The sequence below is a fragment of the Schistocerca serialis genome, chromosome 12 (assembly GCF_023864345.2).
Source record: "Schistocerca serialis cubense isolate TAMUIC-IGC-003099 chromosome 12, iqSchSeri2.2, whole genome shotgun sequence".
NCBI lineage: Eukaryota > Metazoa > Arthropoda > Insecta > Orthoptera > Acrididae > Schistocerca > Schistocerca serialis.
The window spans coordinates 169,573,295-169,588,511 of NC_064649.1; the positions used below are offsets into that span (position 1 = coordinate 169,573,295).

General features: G+C 42.4%; 1 protein-coding gene across 1 annotated transcript in view; it reads left to right on the forward strand.

Annotated features, from left to right (window-relative positions):
• The window catches only part of LOC126428029 (protein piccolo-like), a 50,559-nt gene extending 38,632 nt beyond the window's left edge, over nucleotides 1–11,927 (forward strand). Inside the window, exon 4 of the mRNA XM_050089908.1 lies at nucleotides 11,885–11,927. Within this exon, the coding sequence (XP_049945865.1) occupies nucleotides 11,885–11,927 (43 nt within the window). The remainder of the gene's footprint in view (nucleotides 1–11,884) is intronic.
• The last annotated feature ends 3,290 nt before the right edge of the window (nucleotides 11,928–15,217 follow it).

The following is a 15,217-nucleotide window of genomic DNA, read 5'->3' on the forward strand; positions in this document are numbered from 1 at the left end:
ACACTAACAATTCTGGATAACGAGCAAAAGCAAACTGAGCCCATTACACCACACAAATGAAGACCCTGAACATACCACCAGAGAGCACAACAAGTCACAACACGACGACATCTACAAACACGTCACACTCGCATACCAAACTCCGCGCCGTCATGACGCCACACGACAACACCCTTACGTCACGGATCAAAGCCGACGCCTGGGATCGGACGCTTCTGTCGACCCAGCAAATGAACCACTTTCGGCCTGAGCCACCAACAACATAAGTCGTTCTCATTACCCAAAGAGCCACTCCGAGGTACTGGAAGGAAAACGTAAGCCTTCCACGTGTAAACCAAAGGCACGGTTTCCCAGACTGCAAGCCGTAAGAAACCAGTCAACACGCTCCCGCCTCCAAACACAGGAAGGCGGGCTAGTAAACAACGCCCGCTACGGTGGGCAAGCGCGACTACGTAACTGCTTGCCACAGTGGGTCGGTTCCTCCCGCAGCCTCTGCCAAGACCGGTGGCGAAATTAATGAAATTAGCACCACCTGTGGCACAAAGGGCAAGCAACTCAACAACGTAATAAGGACATAAATTATCTGCATATACAACGTGTCCAAAACAGCTGTCTACCCACTACTTTCAGCACCTCAGAGGACACCACTTAGCACACTGCGCGGTATGTTTAGATGACACTGAATTCAATCTGCGCAAAACCACAAACTACCTGTGCATGAGCACACTACGCTTAAACTAAAGAGTATTAACTTAACACAACGTACAACTTGTAAATCTCCTGGTGACCGGCCTGGACTCGTGAAATGGATCTACCAACACATCACGGCCAATAAACCACCTCCGCTCTCCACTTGCGAGGCACAAATAGGATATGTCATGCAACACACTTATTAAAATATCTAAAACAGTGTTCGTTACAAGATTAACACTCAATGTCACAGGGAAAGAATCAGGAACATATCGGTTCGTTACAATAAACGCACAAATTACGTGGCTGAAAAACACAACCAAGTCAGTGGCACACAAGAAGGGTAGTAATAGTTAGGCCCTTTATCATTTTCCCATTCAGAGGGGCGTAAAACAATAACACTGACTTGCTCAAATGCATTCATACTTCTCTGCTTAAGTGACTGACAACTACTAAGTTTTTAAATGCAGAACAAGTCCTCACAGGATAAACGCGGCCTTACGCAATGGACTCCTAATAGCAATGTCAAGCGTCCAAAGCACATTGCTTGCCGTTGTGGTGTATTTATTGAGCACACTCAGTAAACGCCAGAATGATGGACACTGATGTGATGCCATTGCGAGCACAGTTGGTTTGGATATAAGCAGCATTTTGTTCTGTCACAGAGCCATAGAGACGAGAATGTAGTCACAAGAAGCAAACGGTAAATCGATCAAAAGAAGGAAGCAGCATGCTCCAGACAGCATCGGCGCCTCTACCCACCTAGTCCGCCGCAAGCGCCCAAACACAATCAGGTAGCGTGGCGAACTTGCTCTCGCCGCCACCCACGGCTTCACGCTCCGCGCACTAACGCCCATCCCACTGCTTCTGCTCGCCCTCCAAAATCCAACTACTCGACTCTCCCAGGTGCCTCGCCGACTTCCCCCGCGAGGGGGCGCCACTTCTCCCTTTCCTCCGCGATACGGCGATAATATTACACGCGGTACGTTCGATAGATCAAACCCGAGCCGTCACGGCTCAATTTGTTCGCTGGAGAAGAAAAACAGTACAAGTGTTTAGCGCTCAGGGCTTCATTTGTTAACTAAGACCAGATTTATGGCGGTCTGATCTAATTCTTTACTAAAAAATAAAAACGTGTTATGTGTAAGTTTGAGTGAAGTGTAAAAAGAAGAAGAACTGTTATAACTTATCGTGACGAGTCACGGGTGACTCGAGAGGACAATGGCTATCTATATAAAAGAGCGCTCAATGGACATGAAACGGACATAAAAATCTACCGTCATTGTAGTACTAAGCATAAGGTACGATATATGTTTTAGTTATAATAAATGTTCTGGAAATATAGGAATGAGCACCGCTAACTGATCCAATATCTCCTCAGGAAAAAGCATAAGTAAAGTGAAAATAATACTAAGATAACAGACTCCAAGATCAGCAGTCCAATGTGCGTGTTACATTGACAAAAAAAAACTGTTTTATCGTCTTCTTGCGTCAGCTTTAATATTGAATTTCCCTTTTGTGTGATGTTACAGTTGTTTTTGCGCCCTTAAAACAATTTCCTAAGGGACCAGAAAGTTCTTGTCGTAACAAGAACTTCAAGATCGTAGATACGATCACACCCGGTCGTGAAGTAATTAGCTAGCGTGCTATTTATTAACAAATTGCATTATCGTCTTTCTGTGACTACTTCAAGCCACGCGAAACTGCAAGTAAAGACTATTCACATTTCGTAATGCAATATTTTAGGATAATGGTCAACCCATGATTCTTACGCCAATTGTGACTGATGTTCAATGGAAAAGTTGTAACAAAATAAGAGTGATAAAACATTAAGTGAAATCTCAAATTACATCAGAGTGCTGCTTTCGCAAGGTGTGATGGACAATAATGGAAGTTGGGAGATGAAGTACTGGCGGACGTAAACCTCTGAAGGTGGCCCGTGAGTCGTGATGGGATGGCTCAATGGCTGGAGCATTTGCCCACGTAGGGCAAAAGTCCCAGTCTGGCATACAGTGCGCCAATTTAAAACTTGCTGTCAGATTAGAACACTTTGCTACAGAGCGAAAATGCATTCTGGAAACTTAACGAATCGTTTATGGGTGCAATTTCATTTTTGTTTTATTATACATTAGTGGTAGTTGTTGTGGTCTTGAGTCCTGAGACTGGTTTGATGCAGCTCTCCATGCTACTCTATCCTGTGCAAGCTTATTCATCTCCCAGTACCTACTGCGGCCTACATCCTTCTGAATCTGCTCAGTGTATTCATCTCTTGGTCTCCCTCTACAATTTTTACCCTCCACGGTGCCCTCCAGTACTAAATTTGTGATCCGTTGATGCCTCAGAACATGTCCTACCAACCGATCCCTTCTTCTAGCCAAGTTGTGCCACAAACTCCTCCCCAATTCTATTCAATACCTCCTCATTAGTTATGTGACCTACCCAGATATAAATAAAGACATTTGAATATTGTCAATGCAGCTAACACCTGATCGGTGGAAATTTTAGCATAGTTTGGAAATCTAATGATCCCAAAAATTTGCATTTATTCGTACACTCTTAGCAGCGTATTTTCTCGTGTTCTGCAGTAGGAAGTCCTACAATGAGTGAAGCTGAGTTAGTGAAGAGCTCAAACTAACTGACATGAAGTGTTCTGGCACCTGCTTTCAAATTTACAAAGGGTGTAGTAACAATGATAAACAATCGGTCTGTGGAAAACGTTGTCGTTCTGACGTCAGAGTATATACAGAGCAGACCGCTATGACCTAGGCCGCCTTCCAATCTATAAAAAGGGTAGAAAAATCGGACACACATAATTACCAGCATATTTCACTGACATCGATTGGCTGTAGAATCATGGAACATATTTTGGGTTCAGACATTGTGACCTTTCTAGACTCTGCTGTTTCCTGAAACAAACCATGCTGGTTTCTGTAGATGAGCTTCTCAGTCATGCGAGACACAGCTGGCCCTGTTTGTGCATGATATACAACAGGCTCTAGATATTAGTTCCCAGGTTGGTGGCATATTCCTCCACTTTTTGGAGCAAGCGACAGTGCGGAATTGAGTCAAACGCCTTTCAAAAGTGCGCGCTTACAGTGTATCCGATGACATACGTTGTTGGATAGAAAGTTTTTTAACAGACAGAGAGCAGTATGTCGTTCTGAATGGGGTGACTCAAAACAAGCAATCAGGTGAGCCCCAGGGCAGCGTAATAGTTCCGGTGCTTGTTACGATTTACATAAACAATCTGGTTGGTGGTATTGACAGCGGCGTTAGACTGTTTGCCTTTGATGTTTTATTCTACAGGAAAGTAGTATCACACGAAAGTTGTGAACAAATCAATGAGGATTTGCAGAAAATAAGTGTGTGGTGTAATCACTGGCAGTTGTCTCTCGATAAGCGTAACCTACTGCGTATAACAAGGCGAAAACCCACATTGATGTAAGAGTACAAAATAAATGCCCAGTCTTAGGAAGCGGTAACATCTGTCAAGTACCTGGCTGTGACTGTTCGAAATGATCTCAAATGGAATGATCAGATTACACAGGTAATGGGCACAAAGCAGCGCGGAGCAGACGGCACACCACAAGAGAAGCGGTACTTATAAAATTGTCTTAAGAGTATTGTACCTTTATAGTGTAAAGTGTTGACATAGTTAAGATGCCCCAAACTAATGAAGTTGCGTCATCCTCCGCTAATGGTAAGACGTCAGTGAAGGAAGCCTTACGTATTGTTTCAAAAGTGTTCGAAGGGAATAAAAAGGATTTAAGGGAATCTACTAGTTCAAATGCCGCATGTACATTTTCGATAAAGCCAGAGGAACACGAAACGTTACTGAAGTTCGTTAAAGCAAAGATAACCGGTGAGGCCAGGTCGAGACTGCAAGTGCACGAGCGTACCGGGACGTGGCAAGAGGTGAAACGCGTTCTAGAACAAAACTGTGCGAGTAAGCGTACCATAGACTACTTCGCATGTAAGACTTTCCAAGCAAGACAGGGACAGGGGGAATCAATTGCATTTCGTCTATTCGGCTTGCCCAGATTCCAGAGAGATTTTCGAGAAGCAGTAAACAGAGTTACGGCTAGAGAAAACTTGAAGGGTGCGATAGAACTGGTTGATTCCTTAGGAAGAGCCTGCTTTATACAGGGATTAAGCAATGATAGAATACAGACAATAGTGAGAAGCAGAGGCGACGAAATTACGTTGGCAGCAGCAGTGGAGCTGGCACTGCAGGAAGAGAGTGCGATATTGTCCGTGAAAGAGCTGGGACTAGCCCCGAGGGTAACGAACACTCGAAATGAGGAAGCGGTAAAAAACGATAACGGAACAAGTATTACAATTAGCGGCAGTGTTTGGCCAAATCGAAGAGGAATACGAGCAGATGATAAACGTCATTGTAAATGCTCAAAAGGGAATACTGCAGCCTCACATAATTAATCCAGTCCAGATTGTGAAATATCTAAGTTTAATACGAGACGAACTAAAAGACGGGAAGTTTCCTGTTCCTCTCGCCGAGTCGCCTCTTGTTAAGAATAATTGATTTAGATGTTTTCATTTCCGGTAGCATACTAGGGTACCTAATTAAAATTATTATTATCTATTACAGGAATGTTAATCTCCCATTACCAAAAGAGATCCCAGATTTGAAAGGAAGGTACGTATACATACAGCCAGAGAAAGAATTTCTACTGATAGTACGCGAAACTTTCTACGGATGACCTAAAATGTAACGAACTGCCTTTTGGATTCATCTGAGTAAGAATAGGCGACTGTGCAGACAGTCATTCGCATTGCTATCGACATTCGACCATGAGGAATGCGAAGCCAAATTGTTACAACCGGTAAGAGAAATTCCAGAAGATTGATTCAGTGCGACTATTTTTCGCACACAGAGCCTTTGGATCCATCTAAACAGTAACGAATGGCTATATGTAGCTCCGAAGGGAGAAGGACTAACACAAACAGTATTATGTGGAAAGGAACCCCCAAAGGACTTATTAATGAAAGGGGTAGGAAAAATAAGTTTTTATAGTAAATGTAAAGGGCATGGAACGAGAGTGTTCATACAAACAGATAGAGAAATTCATAGCAACGTAACAAAGAAAGATATAATACCTCAAATTAATTTAGAATTTGACTGTTGTGTTGTAAACGAAGAAAATTCTAATGTTAGCATTGAGACATTTTTCTTACCATTGGATCAGGTAGTAACACAATTAGACGATTTGAAAATCGCTGGGAAAAGACTGGATGATGTCCAGCGAATGGCAGAAAGGCAGGAGGAAGAACTAAAATATTCCAGATATTTTACACATTACTCAATAACTGCATATGTTATTATAATAAAAATGACTATCGCTTAGCTACATGTTTCTGTAAAAACTGTAGATGCTGTAAAGAATGCTTGAAAAGCTTATGGAAGTACTTTGACGATAGTAACTGTTGTGGTAAAGTATGTATAAGAAACACCATAGTAAATCAGTACCCAGAGAATAGCTTAAGTAGAAGACAAGCTAATAAAGAAACTGAAGGTGCAGTAATATATGAAAGATGTGCGAAAAACCAAGAAGAGTCAGTTCTGTTCAGAAACAGGCGTTAAGTAAAATCAAAAGATAAAATATATTAAAAGTGTCTTATGGAAAAAACACTAAAATTGATTTCACCTTTTTATGTGTTATGAAACTGTACCTACTATGTAACTGTAATGACCAACGTTGAATGAAAATTGTATTTTGTATCAATGCTTTAACAATGTACGTTGATAAACGTATGTTTGTTAATTGTAATCGTATCAATGATTTGTAAAAAAAGGTACCTTGATAAATGTATGTATAAAATAATTGTGTCTAACAAAGAACTTAATGGAATTAAGTGTACCGAATGTGTATGAAAGAAAAAAAAAACATGTGGAGTGTTGATGTAAGCAAATAACCCAAATAAAATGAGAGAATCACAATTGACGCTACTCTGAGGAGTAACGCCAATTTCCCTGGCGGGGGAGGTGTTGTAATTAGACTTGGCTTGTTCCTGCGGTTACAATCGTTTCAGGCAGTACGCTGAGAATAGTACGTAGGAAGGAGTTAAAATTGTAGCGCTGGACGCCTGGCGTGGCCGAAGGGTCGGCCGAGGCGGAACTCAAACTGTTTGTTGGGCAGCGGCGCTTCATGAGTCAGCAAACAGCCAGCAGATACAAACGAAGGTCTGTGCTTATCACGAGTCCCTACAATCAGTTAAGGAGTATAAACAGAAAGCATTTCTGGCTAGAGAGAGGTCTGGGAGTGGAGAGAGGAAAAAAAAGAGGGCCCTTGGTGGCGACGGCGCTACGTCGTGAGGAGCCAATGAAGGGCTCAGGACGCAGTGCGTGACGTGACCATATAGGGAGAGGCGCCTCTATCCCTCCACCCAGCCTCTGAAGAACAGTAGCAACAACAATACTTTAAGGATACCAAATACGGACAAGTTGCCTTCGACGCCTCGTCATGCGAAGCGCTGGCGGGGTCGAAGGGGGAACGCTAACAAAACTCGAGAGCACGCAGCTCTGCGGCCGTCTTGTCGGGAGATTGTCGAGGAGTCGGCGTGATAGCAGCAGCCGACTTGGGCTGGGGAACGGGCTGTAGGCAGGCAGCCGGAGATAGTCGCTGGAGCGCGTCAGGGCGTAGCTGCGGGACTCGAGCGTAGGGCGCTGGGAAATATTGCTGAGCTTCTAGTGGGCAGTCGGAACGGTGGAGTCAGTCACCGTCTCTGTGTCAGACTTGGCCTTCCTGTGAATACAGCTCACCCTGACTGCGTGGTGGTTGCAATCATTCAGAATAAACTGCAATGTATTAAAGTTAGCAAGACTTTAATTCTACCCGCTTCCTGTCTCCCTCTCACTAAGGTCAACCGGCTAAATCCCTTTCACGAACCGTGCCGCTCAATCCCTCGCAATACCCACGCTTGGGAAGCGACAGTGGGCTCATGAACTAACAGCTCGAAATAATTTTCAGAGAATGCGTTTAGCACAATTTTGGAAGATATTTTATGCGTACCTCCGGAATTGAACATTAATTTACCCTCGATATGTTGGCGAAAATACGTCACCAACTATTATTGTACGTGTTTGAAATTAAAGATTTCTTTGAACCTTTCAGCAACTGTATCATTTGCACTGGGAGGTCGGTAAAAGGATCCAATTATTAATTTATTCCGGTTGCCAACAATGGCCCATACTAACTAACAGGAAGTATCTAACTCGACGCTAAATTGAAGTAAACTACTTCTGACAGGCTAAACATGGTTGTCGGTGACGTGTTTGTTGCTATCTTTTCGGAACACCTTTAGGTTCTTCGCAAAAATTTCGGCTGGGCTTATATCCGGCTTTAGCCAGCTTAGAAAGCACTGATGCTCAAAACGTTATATTAGCGCTTGGAGCTCTGGTACTTTCCCAACACAGCTACGACAATTTACGACTGTTATACCGATGGTTCCTGTATCTACGTTCTTCCTGTGTTCAGCCTGCACTCCTTGTGACTGAAGCACTTCTTGTGTTTTCCCTAGTTCTCTAACCTAAACAACCGCCCAGTCCATGCCACACAGACTCTGCTACCCGTGTAACTGCCTCCTGCGTATAGTAGACACCTGACATATTCAGCAGAACCCGAAACCCAACCACCCTTTGGCACAAGTCGGGGAATCTGCAGCCTACACGGTCGCAGAACCGTCTGAGCCTACGATTCAGACCCTCCACTTGGCTCTGTACCAGAGGTCCGCAATCGGTCCTGTCGACTATGCTGCAAATGGTCAGCTCTACTTTCATCTTACAAGCGAGACAGGCAGCCTTTACCACTTCTGTTAGCCGCACGAAACCAGAGAGAATGTCTTCTGATCCTAAGTGACAGATTAGAGATTAGATTAATACTAGTTCGATGGATCATGAATACGATATTTCGTAATGATGTGGAACGAGTCAAATTTTCCAATACATGTCATAATTAAGTTATATTAACTTAATTATGTTGTTAAATTAACAACTTTTTTGTTTTTTTAATTTTTTTATAATTTTTTGTTTTTTTCTTTTTTTCTTAATTTATATCTAAAAATTCCTCTATGGAGTAAAAGGAGTTGTCATTCAGAAATTCTTTTAATTTCTTCTTAAATACTTGCTGGTTATCTGTCAGACTTTTGATACTATTTGGTAAGTGACCAAAGGCTTTAGTGGCAGTATAATTCACCCCTTTCTGTGCCAAAGTTAGATTTAATCTTGAATAGTGAGGATCATCCTTTCTCCTAGTATTGTAGTTATGCACACTGCTATTACTTTTGAATTGGGTTTGGTTGTTAATAACAAATTTCATAAGAGAGTATATATACTGAGAAGCTACTGTGAATATCACTAGATCATTAAATAAATGTCTGCAGGATGATGTTGGGTGGACAACTATTATTCTGATTACACGCTTTTGTGCAATAAATACTTTATTCCTCAGTGATGAATTGCTTGCATATGGCATCATATTTTGGGGTAATGAGAGTAAATTAGCTTACTACGCCTATTTTCAAACATGCAATAGGGTCATTGCAAATTTTGGTGATAAACATAAGTAGCTGAACTCAAATGTTTCAGCAGATCATCAATGTGTTTCTTCCAATTTAGTCTCTCATCAATGGACACACCTAAAAATTGTGAATATTCTACCTTAGCTATATGCTTCTGATTGAGGTCTATATTTATGAATGGTTTTGTGGCGACGTCATTTATCCACTGCGCCAAAAACAGCAGGTGAAAGCTGCAGTTGATAGATATTTATCTTTGCCGTAGTCAGCTTGGTTACGAGTTGTTTATTCTTGTTAGTTTTTGATCTGTGCTTGGAAAATAAAATGTTTTCTCATATTATGAAAAAAGCTGTTACTTCATAAAATATAAAGGCTCCCAAAGTTTCACTGAATTTTGATAAGTCACAGTACATACAGTTCTGTACAGTAAATGGTATGAGAGTCCGTTTACAAGGAACCACTTAGTAATTTTCTGAAAGACATTATTGACAATTTCATCAGTTAATTCTTGTTTGTCAGGTGTGATTACTATACTTGTATCATCAGCAAAGAGAACTAACTTTGTTGTTGTTAATATATAGTAATGACTTGCCGTTCTATATTCATGAAGAGGCAAAGGACCCAAGACCAACCCTTGTGGAACCCCATTCCTGACAGTTCCCCAGTTTGAGGAATGTGCTGATCTTTGCATATTATGAGAACTGCTCATTTCAACTTTTTGCACTCTTCCAGTTTGCGACAGTGCACAAATGGTTTAATTCGTACCTCTCATGCCACAATACTCGAGCTTGTCTAGCAGAATTTCACGATTTACACAATCAAAAGCCTTTGGGATTTTTTGTGATCTCTCAATGGGTGGTGTTCGGTTATTCAGATCATTCAAAATTTGATTGGTGAAAGCGTATATGGCATTTTCTGATGAAAAACCTCTCTGGAAACCAAACTGTAAAAATGAAGTACTAACAAAATGTCAGATATGTGAAGCTACTCTTGAATACATTACTTTCTCAAAAATATTGGATAAAGCTGTTATAAGGGAGATTGGACGGTAATTGTTGGCATCAGATCTACCCCATTTTTTATGCATAGATATAACAATAGCATATTTCAGTGTATCAGGGAAAATGCCCTGTTCCAGAGAGCTATTACACATCATTAGTACCGATGTGACCAACCACCTGCAGTTGGCTGCACCCTGTGCTCTTCATGGCATCTGGGAGGACCCTTTCCACATCTGGAATGACTCCAGTGCTAGCAGTAACTGGGTTTGCCACCGGTGAGGAATGATTGGAGGACTCTGACATGCTGAACTTGCGTCAGATCCCCACGGCTGGCCCACAACAGTGGCGCCAATCCACTGCAGCCTCAAGCTGTGAAACCGAAGCCATCACAACCTGAAGCTGAGAGCGAAGTGTCACCAACTCGCCTCGCATCAGCACACAACACTCGCAGTCCCTGACCGTGGAAAACTAAACTATTCACATAAACGGACTATCGGTACGTCCTGCGCAACTCTACTGTAGACCCTGACTAAAACGCACGAACTGTGTCTAGTAATAGGCAGATATTCAAAAACCTAATTACCGAAGCACTCAAGTGAAACTAATAGATATAAAATTTACACGCAGAAACTCATGAAACAAAACTAATACCCACAGTTCTCGCATCTTCGTTTGCGTCAGAAAGTAAAACGATAATGTGACATATTACCAGTTCCTTATCAGGGGCAAATTATTTAAAGCACACAGATGGTACAATAAAATTCGCTCCTGGTTAGGAACTCTTAAATGACACAAAAGTGGTTTACTTACCTTTTGCTGCGTCTGTCTCGATCAGCTACCGCTGCCTGACACACTGGTTGTAGCGTTAACTCCGAAGAATGGTATGATGTATCATGCAGTGTAACTTGCTGTGACAGTGCGAGAGAGAGAGAGAGAGAGAGAGAGAGAGAGAGAGACAAAGATATTGTTTATTACTCTGTGGCGGTCAGTGCTCACATAATTATTCTTAGGAGATAGAACTTTTGTTCTTCTTAAGAGTAAAAATTTTAGGAGAGGAGAGCCATTCTTGTGATGTAAAAATCGACACCATTGCGAGTTTTTTATTCACATTGTAAAATATACGTGTATATGGAAGGAAATCAGCTAATAGAACAAATAAAATATTGTTCATTTCAAGAAGGTACGTGTTATTATACACCCAGCGATATACTGCTATTGTGATTTACTAATAAACACCAGCTTGAGAACAGTTCCGACGGGAGCGTTCAGTTCTAGTGAAATAGTTCGATGTTTTCTTCGGAAAAGAAGTCACTTCATGGATCATTCAAATCCACAATAGATTGTTACATAGCAATCAGTACCTGGACATTTCTCAGAACTGAAAGCAGAGCCCCGAAGAATATTTCTCCGTACTTTGGTTACCACTTTCAGCTCGACACGGTATCTACAGCATCTGGAGCAGATTTCTACAACAGCGGAAGCGTGTAATCGCTATCAGTTTCACACACCGCCCTGTATGTATTTACCCACAACAGTGAACATACAGTTACTCACACACATAGAAAGACAATACAAGGTGGTGTGGGGAAACACCTGTAGAGCTAAACAGTAGTTAGCCTAGTAGTAGTAGTGGCAAACAAAAAAATTTTTCTTTTTTTCAGAGGCGTCTTTATAATGGCTAGTAGAGAGAAGCATTCTGTATGATCTCACGAATGTGTTAGATGATGTTCCTGGCAACCCCTACTCATGTCACTAGCTGCTTAACACAAACTAACAAGTGTTGCAATTAGACGAGAAGCTTTTTATAGCTTATTTCGTAATTATTTTACTTACTCAGAAGAGTTGTGTAAGATGAGTAACAACTGGCTGTAACCTTAACTGTTAGGATTAGGACTTGAAATTACGGCAACGACACGTGTTTAACGAACAACTTTGTTCTCTGTCTGTGTGTGTTCCTTGTTCAGTGTGCGGTCCTTTTATGAATAAACACTGGTAGGACAACTGTGTACATAACATCATCTGTGGACACCAACGATATTATTTGGTGGTAAAATGTGAGTCTCCACACGCCCCCTCAATTTATACGCACCGGTATAAATCGATGAACTCGAGTCCTTAAGTTTGTGGTTCTAGGTTCGCAGTCAGGGTCCAACAACACACATCTCATGCTTCGGCGCAGGAAGGGCCTTCGTCAGCACGTCTGCTACCACGTTTTCTGTTGACCGATATTCCAGTTTCAGTGGATAAACTTGCAGGGCCTGGCGAATGAAGTCGTACTTTATGTGAATGTGTTTCGTCTTTGAGTGGGAAACTGTACTGTTCAATGACAACCAGTCAGCTGGAAAATTGGCAAATAATCCAATGCATGGCAGCTCCGCTAAAGCCAACTCCTTCACGAAGGTTGATAGGTGAACTGCCTCCTTTGCTGCTTTAGAGATACTCATATGCTCAGCCTCACTTGATGAGAGAGCGACTATCCTCTGCTTGTGCGAACACCATGAGATTGCTGACTTGCTGACAGGAAGTCGTATACTGGTTACAACTTCATCTTGTGCATCAGAATTTCCCCAGTCAGCATCTGCAAAACCGAATATTCCCTCTTTATCCTTGATGTAGGTTAGATACCTCAAGGGAACAATTGGCAAGAAACTAAGGATTCGTTTTGCTGCCTGCCAGTGAACAAGATTATGGCTGTTGTTGTATTGGCTTAGCTTGTTGACCGCATGGCATATATCAGGGCGAGTGCCAATGGCGATGTACATGAGTATCCGTTCAGGGAACTGCTCGGAGCGTTGAGTCCTATCTGATGTACTTGCAGCTGCAACATCCAGTTTGATCCTGGTCGCCAACGGGGTTCTTACGGGCTTGCAGTCATCCATTCGGAATCGGTGTAAAACTTCTCTGATGTAGCCACTTTGACGCAGCGTGAGTTTGTTAACAGACTGATTTACGTCAGTGCCCAGGTAGCATTTCACAGGACCAAGATCCTTGACGTCGAATCTGGCAGATAACTTGTCCTGGCTCTGCCTTGTCCTTTCCGGGTCTGATGACGAAATTATGATGTCGTTAATATAAGTGAGCAGGAAGACTTGAGAATTTCCCACACTGTCCACATATACACAAGGATCTGCACTACTGCAATCCGATTGACATCAATGTGGCGTTTAATTTGGCATGACACTGTCTGCCAGCTTGGCACAACCTGTAGATGGTTTTTGTAAGCTTGCACACTTTGTCACCAGATTATAACTTCTGGAGCATATCATGTCCCTTTTTGGCTATGTGATGGTCCTCCTCTACATCTCTCATCTTCTGTAAGAACTTGGCTAATGAGTCCGGCTGTTCCATGAAGATTTCAGTATCAATTTCACCGTTGAGGAATGCAGTGGTGATATCCAGCTGTGAGACATGCAAGTTAAACCTCACTGCCAGAGCCATGAGGAGTCTGAATGATTCGATTCTTGCAACTGGAGAGAATGTTTCCACAAAGTCAACTCCAGGTCTCTGGTTAAATCCTCGTGCAACTATTCTGACCTTTCATCGTAGCAAGGATCCATCACTGCCGTATTTGTTTCTTAAGACAGAAAAATAATTGACTGCAGAACTGTTTGCTGGTCTGTCCACGAGTCCCAGGTTTCATTCTTGACTAGCGACTTGACTTCATCGTATATAGCGCAAAACCATTCTTGACTATCTGTACCGTTCAATGCATCCTCAACATTGCTGCTAATGCAACAGAAATCAGTATTGATGTCATGACTTGAAACTTCTGGTGCAAGCTGTGGAGCAGATCTGACACTTGAGGAATTGCTGTCCTCGTCACATGATAAGTTATCATCTGAAATGATATCGTGTGGTAGCGAGGTGACTTCTTCTTCAAAACCGTAAAGTGGCTCTTCATCAGAGAATGATTCTGACTCGCAGCTTCTGTTGTCACTCAGGTCACCTGGTGAAAACTCCGTGCAGATGCTTCTTCTTTGGCAATAATGTTGTTCATCTACGGAGAGGTCTACATAGGTTTGCTTGGGTTCAAAACTGTTATGATCAAGGAACCTGACATCTTGTGATGTGTGTATCTTGTGGTCTTTTGGCACCCACACAAGATAGGTACTTGAACAATCTGATCCGAGAGGCAAGCAAGGAATCTTCGTAGGCTACTCAAACTTCCCCTTGTTTGGCGATTTGTCCAGGATGACGACACTTTCACCGAATATACGAATGTGTGACAGGTCTGGTTTCTTCTTCATCCACTTTTCATATGGACTTCCCCCTGAAAGTCCTTTGGTTAGCCAGCGACTTCGGATGTGGGCCGAAGCTACTAACACAGCCAACCAAAGTGATGTTGGCTGTCCAGACTCCAGCATCATGCAGAGAGCCACTTCAACCACGGATCGGTTCCTTCGTTCAGCAACACCATTCTGTTGTCGTGTATAAGGAACTGTTCGACGTCGCTGTATTCCTGCCGCTCGGAAGATGGAGTCCATTATTCCTTGCCGTTACCTGACTGCTGAAAATCAGACTGGAATTCAAAAACTTTGGATGTAGAATCAAATCTTTCAACAAATCTGTCCATAACTTCCCCCTTGCGTCGAAGAAAGTTGACGTGACACCATCTGCTGTGCTCATATATGAAGGTTACAAAATATCTTGAACCACCTAGAGATTTTTCTCTCATTGGCCCACAGACATCTGAATGTACAAACTACAGAAGGTCACTTTTTTCATCCCGCCTGGTGAAGGGGGTGGATGCGATCTTTCCTTCAAGACATATGGTGCACTTGGTGAAATCTGAATTTTAAGCGTGTCACATACTCAGCCTTGAGCATTCTAATCATATCTCCAGTGATGCAGAGTTCAGGTGTCCTAATCGAGCATGCCAGATTTGCGTGTCACTTTTCGTAATTTTTGTCTCGCCAACTGTACAGGCCTTTGGGCTGTTTTCATGCAAGTGAAACAGGTTACCAACTCTGAGAAAAATCGTGCAGTTATAAGGG